Source organism: Electrophorus electricus, chromosome 22 (genome assembly GCF_041902795.1).
Source record: "Electrophorus electricus isolate QZ-2024a chromosome 22, ASM4190279v1, whole genome shotgun sequence".
Classification (NCBI taxonomy): domain Eukaryota; kingdom Metazoa; phylum Chordata; class Actinopteri; order Gymnotiformes; family Gymnotidae; genus Electrophorus; species Electrophorus electricus.
In genome coordinates, this window is record NC_137518.1 from 17862501 (window position 1) to 17885000 (window position 22500).

The following is a 22500-nucleotide window of genomic DNA, read 5'->3' on the forward strand; positions in this document are numbered from 1 at the left end:
TGTATTTGTCAGAGCTTTTTAGCATATCATCTGCTGTGCTGTATGATAATGTCATAACTTCTGTATCGCTATGTATTCTGTGCCCCCAGAATAGAAAAATAGGTATGAGCCTCAGTTGTAGCTCCAGACCAATAAACCATGAATTTTGAGAGGCAATATAAAAGCACAGTGAAATATCCAAAAATAATCTGATCTATTTTGCGACTGTCAGCTTTTGAGATTACACTGCAGAGATTTTGTAAACTTGTCACATAACTGAACATCTGCCAGGATATGTGCTCTGTATGTGTGTGTCTACAATTGTTGGTGTATTTGTGCGTCTATGCATGTACGTGCCTCTGCGTGTGTTTGTATGTCTGTGCATGTATGATCCTCTGTGCACGTGGGTGTGTATGAGTGTGTGTTTACGTGTGTGTGTGTGTGTGTGTGTGTGTGTGTGTGCATGTGCATGTATGTGCAAAGTAACAGGTGCAGCAAAAAAATAAATAATTATATATATAAAAAATCATATTTATGCACAGGTACACTCCGGTCGGGGGTGATGTGTAGGGGATGCACAAGAGGACGCATACACACACGTATGCCAGCAGTTGACTGAGAGTGTGAATCCTTCACAAATGATCTTCACACGCACAAGCTCGGAGTTTGCTGTTGTTGGTTTGGGTGGTGTGGTGAGATGCACATCTCCATACAGTGCTGCTAATCTCACCTGAAAACTACCCCACACTAAGAGAACATGTGATAAAAGTTGTTAAACCATAGAAGAAGGATGAGAGGTTTACAAATCCTTTTGGCGAAGCTCCGTGAAACTCTGTGAAACTAGAGTTCGCTAGCAAGGTAGTTAAGTTGCTGGTGGCTGTTTATAGTTACCAAGCTGTGTTCAGTGTTCAATACTGTCATACTCAAGACAATATTCAAGATCATATTAGTGTCTTGTCATACACTCGGTTTTTCACTCTTGAACACTGGGAACTGGCTATTATTGATTTATTTATTTTATTTAGAAAGAAACTGCACAAGAACTGATCAAAGAAGGTGATGCTGCTGTGATAACCTTTTGTGAACAAATGACTGGAAATATTTTTAAATTATGAGATTTTATATATATATATATATATTCAATCACTTTTGTGCCAATTAACAATTAGCCCCCTCATGCCCATGTATATATATATATATATATATAGCTTTGACATTAGCCCCCTCATGCCCATGTGTATATATATATATATATAGCTTTGACATTAGCCCCCTCATGCCCATGTATATGTATATATATATATAGCTTTGACATTAGCCCCCTCATGCCCATGTGTATATATATATATATATAGCTTTGACATTAGCCCCCTCATGCCCATGTGTATATATATATATATATAGCTTTGACATTAGCCCCCTCATGCCCATGTATATATATATATATATATAGCTTTGACATTAGCCCCCTCATGCCCATGTATATGTATATATATATAGCTTTGACATTAGCCCCCTCATGCCCATGTATATGTATATATATATAGCTTTGACATTAGCCCCCTCATGCCCATGTATATATATATATATATAGCTTTGACATTAGCCCCCTCATGCCCATGTGTATATATATATATATAGCTTTGACATTAGCCCCCTCATGCCCATGTGTATATATATATAGCTTTGACATTAGCCCCCTCATGCCCATGTATATATATATATATATATATAGCTTTGACATTAGCCCCCTCATGCCCATGTGTATATATATATATATATATAGCTTTGACATTAGCCCCCTCATGCCCATGTGTATATATATATATATATAGCTTTGACATTAGCCCCCTCATGCCCATGTGTATATATATATATATATAGCTTTGACATTAGCCCCCTCATGCCCATGTGTATATATATATATATATATAGCTTTGACATTAGCCCCCTCATGCCCATGTGTATATATATATATATAGCTTTGACATTAGCCCCCTCATGCCCATGTGTATATATATATATATATATAGCTTTGACATTAGCCCCCTCATGCCCATGTGTATATATATATATATATAGCTTTGACATTAGCCCCCTCATGCCCATGTGTATATATATATATATATATAGCTTTGACATTAGCCCCCTCATGCCCATGTGTATATATATATATATATATATAGCTTTGACATTAGCCCCCTCATGCCCATGTATATGTATATATATATATATAGCTTTGACATTAGCCCCCTCATGCCCATGTATATATATATATAGCTTTGACATTAGCCCCCTCATGCCCATGTATATGTATATATATATATAGCTTTGACATTAGCCCCCTCATGCCCATGTATATGTATATATATATATATAGCTTTGACATTAGCCCCCTCATGCCCATGTGTATATATATATATATAGCTTTGACATTAGCCCCCTCATGCCCATGTGTATATATATATATATAGCTTTGACATTAGCCCCCTCATGCCCATGTATATGTATATATATATATATAGCTTTGACATTAGCCCCCTCATGCCCATGTGTATATATATATATATAGCTTTGACATTAGCCCCCTCATGCCCATGTGTATATATATATATACAGCTTTGACATGGGCATGAGGGGGCTAATTGTTCATTGGCACAAAAGTGTTTGAATGGTGTGTGATTGAGTATGCTGTCTGGATGTGGAGCTCCATTGTTCTCTGCATTCTGAAAGCCTGAACAGATCTCTCTGGGAATAACAAACAGATGCTACCATTTCAAACACACACACACATACACACACAACATCCTTACTGTGTTGGAACTCAAATAGTTTTTAAATATATCCTTCATATGTTTAGCCACAGAAAAATGTGATGTTCAAATGTTTAGCTGTTTTATAAACTAAATCTCTAAATCGTTTACTGTCATACATAAAGTCATTACAATCTGATTTAATATTGGACACACACACACACAAATAAACACACATGTGCGCACACACACGCGCGCGCACACACACACACAAAAATACACACATCTCTCCTCTACTCTATTCAGTGGGCTCATTATTATTCTCCATCACAACTCAATATGTCTCTCCATCCCTCTAGCCCTCTCTCTCTCTTTCACCTCATCCCCCTCTCTCTTGCCCTGCTTCTCCCTCACTCTCTCTCTCTCTCTTCATTCCATTATCTGTCTGTTGTTCACAGAAAACTGCCCTTCCAGGAGCCTCACACACCAAATGAAAGCAGATTGTCTCATCCTCCACACCCACCCACACCTCTGCCAGTGCATATCTACAACCCGCAAAAAAATGCAGCACACAAACAAGGTAGACAGACAGAGAGAGGAAAAGAGAGAGACAAGAAAACCTGAAGAGAGAAGGGCAGTCAGACAGACAGAGGGAGAGACAAAGAAAAGGAGAGACCCACAAAGAGAAGTACGGACAGAACAAGGAAGACCTGGAGACCCACAGAGAGAAGGAGAGACACACAGAGAGAAGGAGAGACACACAGAGAGTGTCCCAGAGAGAAGAAGACCCACAGAGAGAAGGAGAGACCCACAGAGAGAAGGAGAGACCCACAGAGACAAGGAGAGACACACAGAGAGAAGGAGAGACACACAGAGAGTGTCCCAGAGAGAGGAAGACCCACAGAGAGAAGGAGAGACACACAGAGAGAAGGAGAGACACACAGAGAGAAGGAGAGACAGACAGATAAAGACCTGGAGAGGGGAGAAGAAACAAACTGAGCTCTTGAAGTGACCGAGCAGGGAATCATCATCATAGCTGAGCAGATCTGCATCATCCATATTCCACTTCTCCTTGTAGCTCCACTCTTATTCAACAGAGAATGTTTCTCAGAGAGTCCCAACAATATATGATGGGCCTGTCTGCTTTGTTTTCAAAGACACCGATGAAAGAATTGTATAAGTTCAGACATCTCCCAGTGCTCCTGTTTTGTTCTGTTTATCTGCCTGCAGTTTCTGGACTGAGTGGGAAGTCATTTGGGACTAAACGTTTTGTCCTGGCATGTGATACAGCTGTGATACAGACAATGAAGAGAGCAGAGGATAGTGGGAATTAAACCAAAGCACAGTTGTCCTTTCAACAGTGTGTGCAACGTCATGTTGGTTGCGGTGTGTGTGTGTGTGTGTGAAGTTACATTAGTAAACATTCTCTACTTCCATCAAGTGATTATTTTTGCCACAGTTATGTTCTATAGAGTAATGGGATTAAAGTTCAAAGCAGAATCCCTCTCACAGACACACACACACACACACACACACACACACACACTCACACTCACACACACTCACACTCACACTCACACTCACACACACACATACACACACACACACACACACTCAGATCCATCAGCACAGTGGCTAGAACTGTCCACCAAAGTCCAGTTCCAGCTGCAGAACCAGAACAGGGCTGGGGCTGGTTCATCCTACTGGGGACACTCACATGCAGAGACGCACACATCGCCACACAAACTTCCTCGACAGGGAGTACATGAGCAATATACACGCATCAGTGAATAACTGGAGCAAGCCTACACACATGCACGCATACACACTCACTCACACCTCCCTCATTTGTATGGGTGTGTTCTGGTTTCAAAGTTATATGCATAATGTCGTATATCATAGCATAGAAGGCAATACAGGTGTATGTGCTCACATATAGACACACTCACACACACACACACACAGAACATGCACCAACCCAGAAATGTTATGTCACATACACCCACACACCTGTCTCTCGCTCATGGTGTAGAGGTAGCGGTGGTCGAGGGAGAAGCCCATATCTGGGAGAATAGAGCTTCCATCCTTCATCACTCGCACAGTCTCATAGAGAACCCCACTCCTACCCGGACCATCCACGCGCACCTGAGAGAGGGGGAGAAAGAGAAAGAGAGGAGAAAGGGAGAACCAGACAGAAACAGTGAGGCAGGCGGAGACACAGAAAAACAAAAAGATGAAACAACTTCACTTTATGAGAATACTTGACAGAAATGTAAAAAGAACAGAAAACAGAAGCCAGAACCAGCCACAGAGCTGGACTGGGCTGGGCCGAGCTGGTTCTGCAGTGCAGACTAACGCTGTTCTTGCTCTGAAGCAGATTAAAACCAAAAACATATATTTTCAGTGAACCAAAACTTAGCTCAGTAAATCATGATTTGTACTCATTGTCATAATTGTAATCACTTTGGATAAAAAAGAGTCAGCTAAATGTCGTAAATGATTCGTCGCTGCCAGGAATGTGACCAACAAACCTGGAACACATCATGAAGCAAAAAGAAAGGACTTTTTTCCCAAAAGGGCATTTAACCCTCAAAACCTCTCCCCCATGGAAACGCACATCCCTTACAAGCACATACGCACGCATACGCAATATCCTTTCCCTCATTCCTGTTCAATCTCTTTCATCTTTAGTCTCTATACAGCAGCTACTGTGAAATTGGAAGAGGGCCTGGTATTGTCTGAAAGTTAAGATGTGTTAGTATTTAGGAAGCTTCTGTGGTAGAGTTTTGGAGATTTTATAAAAACAGTTTCTCCAAAAGCACTGCGGTTCCTGTCAAATGGCTGAATATTACAGTGAAACTGCTGTCTAAATGACAACCATAACCTTACATTGCTTTGAGGGAATTTCAGAACAACATTCACAAATGTGAAAGCTTGTTGGTTTGGGTGTGGGGCAGACTGTTAATAAGCTGCTTCAAAATCAAGAGGAACTCCTGCAGTGAATGTCAGGCAGAATCTCCTATATAATGACTCCCAACACTCTTAGTCCTTTAAAGCCCTCCCGCCCCCACCCCATACACACAGACAGATGTAGACCCTCGAAAACACCCCCATCACCAAAAACCCGTCTTCAAGCATAAGGGCTATTCTGGGAATAATAAGGAGGGTAGGGATTGGAGGATGTCCTTCTAGCTCTCTGCATCCCTGGTTGCTAGCTAACACAAGAAACAGATCTAGAAGATTCCAGATCTAGATCTGGAAGCCAGTGCCTACACTACTAACGCTGGTTGGAATAAAAGTTCACTGCACACTTTGCAAAAGGTAAGAAAAGTTTTAAAAGGAAAAACAAACAAACCAGGACACAGTTTTGTGAGCATGTGTGAGCATGTTGTCTCCTAGAGCTCTCAGTCACAGTTCTTATGAACCCTACTCTTTAGACAATGTGAGTCTGTTTGTTGGGGTGGGTTATACTACACAGTGGGTTATGCACAAAGTCTGTATGCACAAAGATCGGTTGGCCTCTGAAATGTTAAGATACGCACACACAGTGGGATAAACTGTGATGTACTGTGATAAACTGTGATAAACTGTGATAAACTGATGTACTGTGATAAACTGTGATGTACTGTGATGTACTGTGATGTACTGTGATAAACTGTGATGTACTGTGATGTACTGTGATGTACTGTGATAAACTGTGATGTACTGCGATGTACTGTGATGTACTGTGATAAACTGTGATGTACTGTGATGTACTGTGATGTACTGTGATAAACTGTGATAAACTGTGATGTACTGTGATAAACTGATGTACTGTGATAAACTGTGATAAACTGTGATGTACTGTGATAAACTGATGTACTGTGATAAACTGTGATGTACTGTGATGTACTGTGACAAACTGTGATAAACTGTGATAAACTGTGATGTACTGTGATGTACTGTGATAAACTGTGATGTACTGTGATAAACTGTGATAAACTGTGATGTACCGTGATAAACTGTGATGTACTGTGATAAACTGTGATAAACTGTGATGTACTGTGATAAACTGTGATAAACTGTGATAAACTGTGATGTACTGTGATAAACTGTGATGTACTGTGATGTACTGTGATGTACTGTGATAAACTGTGATGTACCGTGATAAACTGTGATGTACTGTGATAAACTGTGATGTACCGTGATAAACTGTGATGAACTGTGATAAACTGTGATGTACTGTTTTACTGCGCACTCTGAATCCTTCTCACATTACACACATTCACTATCTCAGAGCTGTGGTAATCCTGTTAGCTTTTCCGGTCTGGTCAACTTATGCTCAATATCAGTTTTATCTGCCCTTTTCTACCCTGTCTTTCTACTGACCCTGCAAGAATTTACACACACACACACACACACACACACACACACATACACACACACACACACACACACACACACACACACACACACACACACACTCTTTATCTCTCCAGAGAATTAATAAAAGTACTGTTGAATTAGGGCAAGTATGATACCTAGTTCTAATCCCTACCTTAATCTGTTATATTAGAGCAGGACCAAAGACACCTGGTGTAAGCATTCTGGATTACAGTGAGGGAAAGTACAGAGATAGAAATGAAAAGGTGTGTAAGAGACACAGAGCAGGAGAAAGATTTGCTTATTCTTTGTTTTGATTATGGTATGTGTTTCCTCTGATCGTTAAGGCCATTGGTGGTGAAATAGCGGTTTTCCAGTCCTGAGACTGCACAACCCAAGGGCACTTCCTGCTATTGTGTGAGAACTGATCCGAGCGTATAAGTCCGTAGTCACTGTGTGAAATAATGTCACAGAATTTCAGAGAGAGAGAGAGAGAGAGAGAGAGAGAGAGAGAGAGAGAGAGAGCGAGAGAGAGCCCATTTTTGGCCTGTTTGGGGGTGAGTATGATGGCAAACTTTGAAACTGGTCAGAGTGCATGAGGAGGAAGCTGACTTTTTGGGCACAATCTCTAAATATGATGAACTTTCACCACAAGAAGTGCAAATTTAGGTGTTACAGAGGAAGACACTATAAACAGATATAGACTGAGGAGGGATACGATTTTGCAGTTCTGCCATGATTTAGAAAAAGTATTCATCAGCTCAGTGCAACTATGCAGTCCTCGTCTTAGTTAAAGTTTACAAATCCGGTGCATTTTTGGTAGATTTAAGCGCATCACTGGTCTCATTAATGGGGTTAATGGGTCCTCTGTCTCTTGGCATGGGTCTTTAATATGCATGACCTCACTTACATGTCGGTTTTGATTGGTTTTCATCACAGCCACAGATTAATTTACCACAGCGGTTAATTGACACTGGTACACAAAATATTGCCATGGTAACTTCATGATTAGGAATTAAATACCATGTCACACATTTTGAGTGGCATAGTGTAGTTACTGTCAAATTTTAGGAATCTGGACCACTTTATCTTCTTTCCTAAAAAGTCTTATAAAATGCATCATTTTATTTTCATCTCGATATACACAGAATGGACACACGCTTCATCACTGGGTGAACCTGTTGGAGTTTTGGGATGAAGCTGTAAAATTAGACACAAAGAATGAATTCTGCTCATAAAAAAGGAACAAAATCTTCTCCTGGCAGTCGACCAGGGTGGCTTGGGGTTTCACAGACCCCAGCTAGAAGCCCATCTCACACACCAGTGATCCTCCTCCTCACACTTCATAGCTTACTCATGTTTCTCATGGTGTATCTTCTTCCACTCCACCCATTCCCACACTCGTTACCTCAAAAATAGAAAACGGCACTTGGGGGGAAAAAAAGAAACGTACCACAAACTGTTTCAGATTACCCACAGTGCTGTGTGGCTTCTGAATGAGGGTTCCTTATTGTAACCCAGCAGTATTACAATGGCAGGGTCACACAATAAACATGTGGGAGACAGCTAAGTATAGCATGACCTTTTTTGAGTTTGAGGTCAAGTTTGAGTTGAGATTGTCTCCCAGCAGAATCACTGATGAGAGAAAACTGTGGATTCATACTGTTCATAGTAGTATCACAACAAAGGGCAAATTAGAGACTCACGTTTAGTCCAACATGGCGGATTCACCAGAGGCCAGAAAGAGTCATATGAGAGTGAAACCACTTTGACTGGGTGAAGGGAAATGCAGCCAGACTTGGCATCATACGTCTATTGTGCAGTTTGGGCCTCCATTCTCTGATATGCAATCTACGCATGCGACTCTGATACAATCCGGATGGTGCAAGTCAGAGTTATAATAGTTCCTGCTGCTTCCTGCTTCCTGTGAGTGACAGTGTTCTCTTTCCCATGCAAACTGGCATTATTATAGTTTAAAATAAAAATAGGAAGCATAGATTCCGGTGGAAGTATTACAAACAACCTGGGAAATGTCATACAGAGCAAATCTCTGGATCATGCAGTGTTCCGTCACTGTGGCCAACGACCACGAGAAGGGAATCCAGTTAGAGATGATGCAGTAATCTCAAGGTTGTGAGTCACAGAGAGGTTAAGCAGGGTATTACAGTGTCACTCATAACATAGGGACAGGAGGGATAACTTTCTAGTTTTCTTGGAAACAAATATAGTTGTCTGCAGAGGGTCAGTGCTTTTGTGTAGGTAGGTGTAGGTGTGTGTGTGTGTGCATGCATGCGTGCGTGCAAGAGATAGAGAGAGAGATTGTCTATCTGCGCAACTCTTTACAATCATGGCCCAAAAAACAAGAAGTAACACACTCTTTCAGCTGAGCAGAGCTTCTCCTAATTGACTTTGAGAAGCAAGAGAACAATAGTTCTGGGACCCCTGCTGACTGTGCTGGGCCATAATGAGCTAGTGGGTTTTGTTAGTGCTCTCCGTCACGTCTCAGAGTTCCCCAGACGGGACCTGAGTCTGTATCAATCACACTTCTCAGCTCTCTCATGAACCACATTCGACTCAGGTTTAGAGCAGGACATCTACTCACGGAACAATGAATTTTTCTTCTGAAACACAAACTAAAAACGGTGGACTTTATAGTACTTTTATGCCAAATCCAAATCTGTTATTAGAATTTTTATATCACACATCAGTTCTATGGAAATTACATTTCACATTAATTATATACCATTTATTCATAAATAGGGCTGTTATTACACTTAAAATATATATAAACTGAATGCTAAAATTGATCAAATGTATAATGTATAATTTCTGCCTGTATGTGACCTCAAAAACCCTCTTCTGTGTCCAGCAGTTTTCTGCCAACATAGAGGGGATCCACTTTCCTTGGTACCAGTTTTACTTACTATACATAATAACATACAAAATACCCACATAGGAAAAACGAATATACAAAAAACCTATGGGTGATACAGAAATTCTGAAAACATATGTGGATCTAGCAAGAAGAAATACATCATAAACAGGTATAATTTTTTGCAGGAAGCAAAATCGTTGTTGACTGGTGTAATCGACTTTCTGTTTCCCCAGGGCTGCGTTGATTACAATCTGAATGTAATCTACTGCACCAATCTGGCTCGATAATCCCAGGCCAAGACAATATCACAGCTTCTCATACATAACTGGTAATAGTGGTAACTGGTATCTAGTAATAATTCTTTCCTGATAGCTACAATCTGTGGATATAGCCTACCCACTATCGTAAAAATGTCCTCTTTTAGATTAGGCTACATTAGGCATGTGGCCAGGAAACATGATATAGTTGATATTTCACAAGAAACATCACATTCTTAGAATCTCATTATCACCAACAACATGCAAATAAGTTGCAGTTTAAAGGAAAACCATTGGCAAGCAATACGTGCAGCTAGCCAATAGTACTGGTTTCAGTGAGTGCCACTTGCAGTATGAGCTGCAAGTTTGAACAACAATAGAATATTCACACTAGAGAAAAAAAAATCAACATTCCTGATATCAGATAGCCTCAGGGAAAGCCAGAGGATTTGGCGATCTCTTAAATGACATTTTTCTGACAGCTGATTGCGCCAAGAGCCGTTTACAATCTGTAACATGGAATTTAACCTGCCTCGGAGCAGCATAAGTTGCCATGGTGATGCATCCCAATAAAAAGTGATACAGCATTGTGAGACAGAAAATCCAGAGATGGATCAAACTGTATCTGAAGTTAGCCAGCTATGTATTAAATCCTGCTCAGCGAGACAAGCCTGCAGTAATCTTCCTGTTGTTGTTGTTGACACTGTTACATTATCAGAAGTGAGCCTTAGCTCTAGCTGTTTGTGCCCTTCACTCTTAACAGCTCCACTCTGCCTCTGGTCATGCTTTCTTCCTCCCTCTCAATCTCCTCTCGTCCTCTGTATTCTCCATTTTCCCTCTCTCCTCATCATTCCTGCGCACTCCCAAGGGCCGTTGGAAGATGGAGTACAGGCAGACAGAGGAGAGGCAGACGCCGGTCTCGGCTTCGTGTTTTAAGGGCTCACTAAATGCAGTGTGGAGTTTGTGAGTTTGTTAATGCTGTTTGTGGCTTATCAGTGATAGCAGATTGTACAAGTTGGTAATTGTGAATAAAAGCAACTTTTCTCTTTAGACATAAACAGTGTGCTAGTAACGATCTATGAGCCATGGAGAAAAACAACATTTTCCCCTGTAAGATTGTCTCCAGTAAAGAAAAATAAAAACAGTCCTGTTTTCCCCCCTGAAGGCCCTTAATGAACTGAGTCAACAGCAAATGCTTCTCTCAAAAGACTTCAGCACTAGTGGAAAACATGATGTGCACAGAGCTACTGTGTTGCTTTTTTGGGGTGTTTTTGCTAGTGTGTGTGTGCATGCACTTTTGTGTGTATTTCCACCAGACCAGACTACTGAAGCACATGCAAAGTTAGCAACGTACCTACAGGGCTGTGACCCATGAGCAACAGCAACACCATAGCACTAACTATTTCTAACTAACCAAGGAACGGCAGAAAAGTGTAAGTACGTGTGTGTGTGTGTGTGTTGCCTTTACTGTTTTTTCATGACCATCAGTGTAAATGTGAAAACACACGGACGATTATAAACTACCGTCTCAGTCTTGCGTGCCAACGCACTGAAGTGTGTTGCTTGTTTACCAGCCTCCAGGCACCCAAGCTGCTCCTGTTTTTTCTCAGGTTTCTTTAAGAAGGTAGATGATTATATCTGGACCTGCTGCATTCTGACGATCATGACCATTTTCCATTCATTACAAACAGTCAGTGCGGGTTTAGCAAATCTTCACTTCAGGGATGTGAAAAGGGCAGCTTTGCTTGCGTATAAATCAAGATTAACCTGAGTTCATTAGAACTGCCTACCCAGGTTTCTAACAGGTTCCCATCATGACACCAGCATGTTAGGCACAGCTGTGTGTGGTGCATGCCAATTACCAACTGACTTGAACAAACAGACAGAACAGAGTTTAGTCTTGGTGAAAAGAGCACCAAAATGGGCACCATTTTTTGTATAAAAATAACGATCACATTCTCACACAGATACAATTCTATGCATGTTTAGAGATTTCCTCTAAGGCACATTAATAATCTGAATGCCAAGCTGGTGTGGACTAACTTTGGACTGTTATATACAGGATATAACCAGCTGAGAGTTGAACAGCAGCGGACAGGAAGGATGGAAATATGAAAGCAAAAAATAAAAGATATAAAACCCTAGAAGATTAATGAAAAGAAAAAACGATGACAAACATTTGGCATAGGTAAGGCAGATTTATATTCCAATTCACCTACAGGAAGTTAGAAGAGGGGTAAGAAGTGTCCACTACACGAGCATAGCTATTACTGCAGAAACATGCAATCATCAGGCTGGCTGGCTTGGCCAAGAGACAGCCGAGACAGCCAGCGCGCATGCACACATACACACACACATACAAACACACACATATATGCAGAATTTGTATGAGGCAGAGGTCTTCCGGATGCTTTTGTGGCACTGTAACCCTGACTATAAATCACCCCTCCAGAGGAGAGCACAGTATATGCTGGTACTGATGGATAGAGGTGATGCAACATAAACCAAATTTTTAACCAATCAAACATTCTGAGGTTGAGTTTTTGAATTCACAATGAACGTGTTCAAGTTAAAGTGCCCTACAAGGCTTTTTAAAAAAGTCAGAGACCAATCAGCAACGAATTCATGAATACTGATGTGTGCATGCAATGATGGGAATGTTCTTGCGTCACTGGTTCTCTGGCCCTGCTATTCTCCTTGGTGTATCTGGCCTGCTACAAATATGGACAAATATGGACGGTTGCTTGGAAGGTGACCTCTGACCCATGTGTGTAGTCTATCCTGAGTGATCCGCTAATGGATTTCATGGTCGTGTTTTGCTTTTTGTGGTCTGTTAAGCTAAGCACTCGTGCTCGCTCGCTCGCTCACACACACACACACACACACACACAAATATATGACACTGAGGTTTTTTGGATTAATCAAAGACTCGTGGCATCTCATCTTCACTCTGTCCATCCCTTTGCATTCCATTTACCAAACACACAGCATTCCACACTCGGAATGTTCAGGAAAAGCAGTACAGATTAAATGGCAGAGGAACGCTTAGGGAAAAGAACTGCACCATAGCAAAGTAGAAAAAAGAGGAGCACTGCACACAGAGAAGACTTAGCGAAGGAGATGAATCAAACGACACAGTAGGCACCCAAAAGGAACCTTAATTACGAATCACTTAAACATTCAGTTCAGACTAGGTTGGGAAAAACAGCCTGGACTGTTGTTTGTTGCTGTTGCTTTTATTTGCTGTTTTAAATGAATTACTTAAAAGAATCTGCGTTCCGAACACATCCCAGTGTTCCACACCAGCGATACATTTATGCTTGTGTTAGCCAGGGCAGAGGGTGTGAGCCCTCAGAAGCCGTCATTTCGCTAAAGAGAGACAGAGATAGCGGGGTGGAGAGAGGGAGAGAAAGAAAGAAGCAAAGTTTCTTTATTCTCTCTCTCTCTCTCTCTCTCTCCCTCTCTCTCTCTCTGTCTCTCTCTGTCTCTCTCGCTCTCTCTCTCCCTCTCTCTCTCTCTGTCTCTCTCTCTCTCTCCCTCTCTCTCTCTCTCTCTCTCTCTCTATCTCTCTCCCTCTCTCTCTCTCCCTCTCTCTCTCTCTCTCTCTGTCTCTCTCTCTCTCTCTCTCCCTCTCTCTCTCTCTCTCTCTCTCTCTCTCTCTCTATCTCTCTCTCTCTCTCTCCCTCTTTCACAAAAGGAGTCAGAGGGGCTAAATTAGCCAGCAGGGCAACTGTCAACAGCAGCAATAAAGTTACACTGAGGGGTGTGTGTGTGTGTGTGTGTCCATATGACACTTATTTTATAAGAAACATCTCACCACTATTCATAAATATTTTTTTTTAAGTGTAACTCTCCCTCCACCTTCTCTCTGGCTCTCTCTCCATTTCTGCTAGAGATATCACACCCCATTATATCAGTGTATTTAATTAATTATACTAAGTGTGTGTGTGTGTGTGTGTGTGTGTGTGTGTGTGTGTGTGTGTGTGTGTGTGTGTGTGTGTGTGTGTGTGTGTGTATTGCAGACACAGCAGATTTAGCAAATAACCAGGAATCATCCATTCCACATCATGTCCTCCACCCTCAGAAACAAGTATTCAAACAGATCACAGTATTGAACAGCTCGCTCTCACAGGAGCCGTGTTTTGGACTTTGTTTAGTTTTTTGTTGGTTTTCTTTTACATTAGGAGAGAACTGCTATCCTGAGTGATTTCACCCTGATAGACAGAAAACATACACTAATTCTTATTACTGCCAGCCTTTCTTAGTTTCTTAGCTGATGAAATAACTCCGTAACATACACACGGACCTTCCTAGTCATCATGGCAGAAGCTAAAAACAGCAAGCTCTATGCAGCAAACACCTAAAGCCTTTCTCCCTCACTCACTCTCCCTCTCTGTCCCTTTACTGCTAGGGCCCTTCTGGCAGTACTGATCCTACTGGTTCAGGTCCTCGCACTCACTTCTCTCTGACCTCCTGAACACCTGTCTGAGGGGAAAATACCACGTCATTACCACAGTGTTTCCTACTCCCAGACCAGAGCTCAGTGTGTCCCCTAGTCACCATTCCAGGGCTGGACAAGGACATCGCGGAAACATTTTCACAGAGTACGTCACACTCAAACGGCCCCACAGCCATAAACTCCAGGTGTGAACTCAAATAAACATAACCAAGTTAAGGCAGTTATGACACTTTTGTCTACGTTCCTCCCACCTTCCTGATGTTTCCGGAACGGGTGCCGAGGAAAGCCACGCAGTAGCCATTGTAGATATAAGCGGAGACTGCGGTCAGCCGTTCGGCTGTCTCTGTGTAGATGGTGTGACCCGTGACGAGCTCAGAGCCACCAAGTGGCTGGTTGATGTCCAGGCCACAGAAATGGTCATCTATGGGGACTGGCTGCAGAAAGAGAGGGAGAGGATAGCAGAGAGATTAGACAGTGACCAGAGAGGACAAACATATGCCTTCTACTACTGCTACTGCTACTACTACTACTAATAATAATAATAATAATACAGCATAATTGAGCTTTATTCTGGAGCTAATTAGAAGGGCCCTAAAGGGAGATCTAAGCAACTGACATAAGCATCTGCAACCTTGTATAACCTGCAACCTTGTATAAAGTCAGACATTTAACTCGGAGTGTGGCAGAAATATCACTGCACACAGCGGGGAATGTCTCGTCGCTACTTCCAAAGCCCACAGCAGAATATCATAGCACACACTGGGCATACGTGTAGTACTGGAGAGGCTGGCAGCTGGGCAAAGCAGGATAGTGGGAAATGGAGTTGATCATTGTGCTGTTTCTAAATGCCAATGATCTGAGAATATATTTCTAACACAGAAGTGACCAAGGCACTACAAGTCCCATCAGCTAGATTTGTGTTTTTGGGAAACTGTTCGGGGTTACTGGAGAAAGAGAGGTTCTCTCCCTCCCAAACTGAAGGAGAACAAGAAGGCGGCGGTGTTAAAGATACAATGGGCGGTGTTAAAGATACAATGGGCGGTGTTAAAGATACAATGGGCGGTGTTAAAGGCATAGCAAGGGGTGTTAAAAGCGTAGTGGGTGGTGTTAAAGGTGTAGTGGAAGGTGTTAAGGGCTCCCTCTCACTTTTCTGAATAATTCCATTAAATCTGAATTCTATGCATTTTCTTAGTGTACTTGTGTGTTTATTGTTGTGTTGTTTTATTTGTGCTCCTTTTGTTTTTGTTCATGAAAAAGAATCAAATGTAATCACTTGGCAGTTTGTCAACATTTAACATTTTCTGTAATTCACCCTGTTATAAGTCAGTTTTCCATGACCAGTATTAATTCAGAAAATCCTGATCATAAGTAACACTGGAATTGTAGTTATTAGTTATATAATTCTGTTTATTTATTTCATTCTTATCAGAATCATGTTGAAATGGGAAATTGGTGCCAATAAACCAGCTCCATTATTTAGGAACCTCTTAATCTGTGGCTAACTCTAACACGCTGTCCACAGCCACATCGATGTAGCGCCTCAGATTTATAGTTAACGAGGGCCAGGCTATGGTATCTCCATGCTGCCTGGCCTGTTCCTCCATTAGAGAGCTGTCAGAGGGAACGTAAACATTGTCGTCACTGGAAACTGCGTCATCCACTAACGCCTTCAGGTGCAGAGGTGCTCCTGCATTTAGCACAAAATTGAGTAACAGGGAAGCACTGCCCCAACAGCTGGTGAGTCATTCCATTAGACCAGAGAACGATGCAGAGTTCATAAATCATTACGCAGTCCATTTATGACCCTCCTAGCTACCCTCGCTATCACTGCAATCTAACTGCCTTGCATTGCAACAGTAGGTGCCCGATGCTTGTATCTGCTTTTCTGATCGGTACAGGTTATATGTTAGAGTGTAGATATTCTTGTCCAACACCTGCCGCACGCAGATACGTCCAGGTGTCCAGGTGTCCAGGTGTCCAGGTGCCCGCCCCTGTGAGCTCCAGTCATGTGCAGGTCAGCTGGTAGGTTTGCTCCAGCACAGAGAGCAGGCTCCCTTTCTACCTTCTCACTGAACCCCACTACGCACACAGAATGGGCAAACAGCCTTCAAAGCACAGCCCTCCCTCTGCACCGCCAAATCAAATCATGGCTGCGTGCAGACGGGCTTCTGCCGGAGACGGGAGCTTTAGCATGATTCAGTAACTCTGGGCTGGCGTGGACATTAAAATTAATGGCAGGATGTAGAACAGCGTGCTTAACAGCAACAAAGAGTAACGAAGCAGTTATGCGAATGTTGTCAGAGGAAAAAGCCAGAGAACCTCACTGACTATCAATCGGAGGGGGAGAGAGACAATGAAGAAAGGTAAAAAGAGAGAGATGGAGAGAAAGATGAAAGAGAGAGAGAGTCTCCCGAGGTAGGAACAGAAAGCTGTCTGTCCTGCATCACAGCATGAGCTTTTAAGATAATGCAATGAAAACCATTTTCTCCCACTAAAACTATTTTATGTGTAAAACCTGCCATGACTAATTGCAGTTTTTCACCAATAACTAAAGTAAATAAAAATCAGATGTGGATAAACATTACATTGCACTCTCAGGTATGATCCATGGATTCATCCTCTGCTCGTTCAGCTGAATAAATCACCATCAAAGAGGACAAGAAACAGCTTGATTACTCAAATAAGAAACAGCTGGACAGCTCTGACCTTACTCATAGAGGCACATTTTACACATTTTACACATTTTAATGGGAAGTATTGTTAACACTGAAAAACCTGTGGCAGCAATTCTTTTAACCTTTAACTGGGGCTTATCTTTAACATATACATACATATAGAAATACATATATATATATATATATATATATATATATATATATATATATATATATATATATATATATATATATATATATATAGACAGGATAATAATGCCTCTTTCTTACCATTTATAATTGTTATAATAATTTATAATTGGAAAGTTATTAACAGTTATAAACAGTTACGAATGGGTACTAAAATTTATCAAGAGTAATTAACAGTTACAAGCAGTTCCTACCGCTTTTGTGCACTGGACATCTTTTCCCAGTAGCCAGTGGAGTTCCAGGTTTCCTTCCCCCTGGTAGCACCACCGGAGCCTCTCTTTGATGCGGGTGTTTATGTCTCGGATAGTGAACAGGCAAAGCGCAGAGTCATCGGAGGGGCTCAGGAACTGCTTCTGTCCTTTCGAAAAGACAGCGAAGAGCACATCTTCCTGCTCGCTAGCGTTGAGCGCCCCAGCAAGGACGCTTCCGGCCTTGGCCAGGTATGCCGCCTGGAGTAGACGGTACTCCACGCCCTTGCGCGCACAGCCCATCGGCAGCGAGACGTACGAGTGGAACTTGTTGTCGCCCTTGCAGAGGCGCACGACGCGGGTGGTGTAGAAGAGGTCATCGGTGGAGCTGCCTCCCACCCCTCCGTTCGCTGTCTCTGGCTGCACTGTGAGGAAGTATACGAAGTCGCCGCTGGAGAAGCCATAGACGTAGTAGATGTCGAAGTGCACCACCAGTGCCAGCGTGTCCGAGGGGATCTTCACCAGAGACGACACAAAGTCCGTGTGCAGCTCGTAGTCCAGCATGGCCGCCGACTCTGGATCCCGAGGGAGCTTCCGGCTGGAGATGGTGGGGAAATAGTCCTGCTTGCCACCCACGGCCGTGCCGATGTAGAGCGTGGCATCGCGCCCGCGGGCGCCCACGATCACGCCGCACATGCCACCCGTTTGGTTCACGCTGGAGAAGTAGTGCTCCTTCCTGTGCGACGGCTCAGCCAGGATGAAGAGGTCGTCGAGGCGGAGCAGCTTGCAGACGCCCTGGTACAGGCTCCCGCAGGCCAGCAACCGATTCTGTGAATGCTCGATGAGCAGTAGCTTGTTGACGTTGTTGGCGGGGCTGAGCGGCTCGGCGCATGGCTGGATGCTGAGCGGTGGATAACACACCTGGTTATCCAGCTCTGGGCCTGTGCTGTGGGACACCAGCAGCACCAGCTCTGGCGACAGCTTATATACACGGTTCACGCCACCCACGTAGACCGCGCCGGTTGACTGGTGGATGGCCAGGTGACTCAGGCTCCACTCCTTCCTCTCCGACTGGAAGGTGTTCACCGTCTGGCCAGAGGACGTACTCACGAAGATAGATGATGCAATCAACCACAGTGGAACCAGGAAGCAGGTCTTACGACGGCCATGCAGCGTGACGCTGTAGCTGCTCTCCATTACTGAACGTGCTCAGACTGCTATGGCTTGGGAAAAACTGGGCCAATGTTTTCTTTTTCTTCGTTCGTTCTCTCCGTGGCTGGATTAGTGTTGAAAGTTGTCTTCAGTAGTCACATAATGGAATAGGTCGTCTGGAGAGCCCAACCTGAGAGAGCAGAGGGGGATAAAAGAGGAACCTTTGAGACAGAGAATCAGATAGGAAGTAACAGTGCAAAACAGACAGATGCTCCTTGTAAGACAAAGAAAATGTCCCTCCAGCACAAAGCTCTCGATCTAAAGTGGGAGAGAAGGTGTCTGCTGGGAAACTTTACATCAGTCCTGACAACAGAACACAGGGGAGGACCTCACAGAACACAGAAAGATCCAGAGAACTGCTATCACGTTCCCATCTGCCCAATGCCCTGATGTCCCTCTCTCCCTTAATCTCAATCCATCTGTTTTACTTCCCCCTCTCTCCCCTCTCTCGGTCTCCCCTTCTGTTTACTTCTCTCTCTCTCTCTCTCTGTGATGGGCTATAACACACATCAAGGAGACATGACTCATGTAATCAGTTAATAAAAGTAGTGTAGACCTTTATACTTTTGGCAATCAATACAGAGAGAGAGAGAGAGAGTAGGCTATAGCCTTTATTACCCTCTAGATCTGAATGTTCATTAACTGACTGTGACTGCAGAGGTGGTCCACACCCCATTACACATATATACACAAACACACAAAAAAACACAACAAAACACACACACACACACACGGACACACGCACGTAGCTCCCCGTTTACTGTGCATTAATGCTGTCATTAAATTAGAATGTAAATTTATTAATTATGCTTTCAATTTTTGCTTCCATCGTCTTTCGCTCCCTCCCCACCACTCTCTCCACTCCTCAGAGCAGAATTCATCTCGTTCCCTTATGAGTGACATTCACAAATTAATCAGCCTTTTTTTGCAGGGGGTGTTCAGGGTGCCATAAAAGCATTAGAGATTCTGAGTCAGGCTTCTGCACCCTCTCCACATTGCTCTTTAATTTCATTTGCATATTTTACGCAGATATATTATGCAAAAGACGTACAGTAGAGCACAGTAGGAAGCTGTAGGAAAGAAAGAGGTTAGCGGCTGAAGCATCATTAAAAATCAAGAACGATTAGGATACTTAGAATGGCAGTGAGGTTTCAAGCGGCATTGTCACGGATGTTAAATACACATTCCGCTGATTAAAATCTCCCCTCCGGATTCGGACGCGTCCCTCTTTTCAGTGCGATGAGCCAACACATCAAAGCGCTGTCTTCCCCATTAGCCTGCTGATTTCCAAGTGATTTCTTTCATGGTTTAATAACTGCAAATCTGAAGTCAATCGATTCTCCACACACAAGGTTCATGCTGGATACGCTGTTCAAAGACGGTGAGGTCCCCTGTTAGAGTAGCTGTGATACATTTTTAATTTACAGCAAGGGTCTCCGGGTTCAGGTTGGGAATAATGCAATACAGTTAATCTTGGAGACCCTGTATGTTTACAGTTAGGCACTGTTGCCCATCTGTTACCATGCACAGTTTGTATTAGTAATCCTCTAAATCTTCATGTGAAGTTTCTGAAGCAGCTTACTGACCCAGGGTAGAACTCCCACTGCCCACTACCATACAACTACCATACTAATATACCACTACTACTCCACACCACTAATATACCACCCCCATACAACCAATATACCACTACTGTACCAATACCATACAACTAATATACCAGTCACACCACTAATATACCACCCCCATACAACCAATATACCACTACTGTACCAATACCATACAACTAATATACCACTCACACCACTAATATACCACCCCCATACAACCAATATACCACTACTGTACCAATACCATACAACTAATATACCACTCACACCACTAATATACCACCCCCATACAACCAATATACCACTACTGTACCAATACCATACAACTAATATACCACAGTCACACCACTAATATACCACCCCCATACAACCAATATACCACTACTGTACCAATACCATACAACTAATATACCACAGTCACACCACTAATATACCACCCCCATACAACCAATATACCACTACTGTACCAATACCATACAACTAATGTACCACAACCACACCATTAATATACCACCCCCATACAACCAATATACCACTACTGTACCAATACCATACAACTAATATACCACAGTCACACCACTAATATACCACCCCCATACAACCAATATACCACTACTGTACCAATACCATGCAACTAATATACCAGTCACACCACTAATATACCACCCCCATACAACCAATATACCACTACTGTAACAATACCATGCAACTAATATACCAGTCACACCACTAATATACCACCCCCATACAACCAATATACCACTACTGTACCAATACCATACAACTAATATACCAGTCACACCACTAATATACCACCCCCATACAACCAATATACCACTACTGTACCAATACCATACAACTAATATACCACTCACACCACTAATATACCACCCCCATACAACCAATATACCACTACTGTACCAATACCATACAACTAATATACCACAGTCACACCACTAATATACCACCCCCATACAACCAATATACCACTACTGTACCAATACCATACAACTCATATACCACAGTCACACCACTAATATACCACCCCCATACAACCAATATACCACTACTGTACCAATACCATGCAACTAATATACCAGTCACACCACTAATCTACCACCCCCATACAACCAATATACCACTACTGTACCAATACCATACAACTAATATACCACAGTCACACCACTAATATACCACCCCCATACAACCAATATACCACTACTGTACCAATACCATACAACTAATATACCAGTCACACCACTAATATACCACCCCCATACAACCAATATACCACTACTGTACCAATACCATACAACTAATATACCACTCACACCACTAATCTACCACCCCCATACAACCAATATACCACTACTGTACCAATACCATACAACTAATATACCACAGTCACACCACTAATATACCACCCCCATACAACCAATATACCACTACTGTACCAATACCATACAACTAATATACCAGTCACACCACTAATATACCACCCCCATACAACCAATATACCACTACTGTACCAATACCATACAACTAATGTACCACAACCACACCACTAATATACCACCCCCATACAACCAATATACCACTACTGTACCAATACCATACAACTCATATACCAGTCACACCACTAATATACCACCCCCATACAACCAATATACCACTACTGTAACAATACCATACAACTAATGTACCACAACCACACCACTAATATACCACCCCCATACAACCAATATACCACTACTGTACCAATACCATACAACTAATATACCAGTCACACCACTAATATACCACCCCCATACAACCAATATACCACTACTGTACCAATACCATACAACTCATATACCAGTCACACCACTAATATACCACCCCCATACAACCAATATACCACTACTGTACCAATACCATACAACTCATATACCAGTCACACCA

General features: G+C 42.5%; 1 protein-coding gene across 10 annotated transcripts in view; it reads right to left on the bottom strand.

The window, feature by feature from the left end:
* Positions 1 to 22500, bottom strand: part of LOC113583593 (plexin-A2-like) — an 88168-nt gene that overhangs the window by 46283 nt on the left and 19385 nt on the right. For 9 of the 10 annotated variants that reach the window (XR_014119286.1, XR_014119287.1, XM_035520207.2 and 6 more), the window contains exons 2-4: positions 17744 to 19079; positions 14937 to 15119; positions 4743 to 4877 (exon numbers count right to left, since the gene is read on the bottom strand). Coding sequence is in view for 8 of the 10 variants with exons in the window: in XM_035520207.2 (XP_035376100.2) it covers positions 4743 to 4877; positions 14937 to 15119; positions 17744 to 18934 (1509 nt within the window). In the remaining 2 variants the exon portion in view is untranslated. Of the gene's footprint in view, positions 1 to 2636; positions 4023 to 4742; positions 4878 to 14936; positions 15120 to 17743; positions 19080 to 22500 lie in introns of those variants that run through there. The other variant, XM_081705010.1, reaches the window with a different exon arrangement.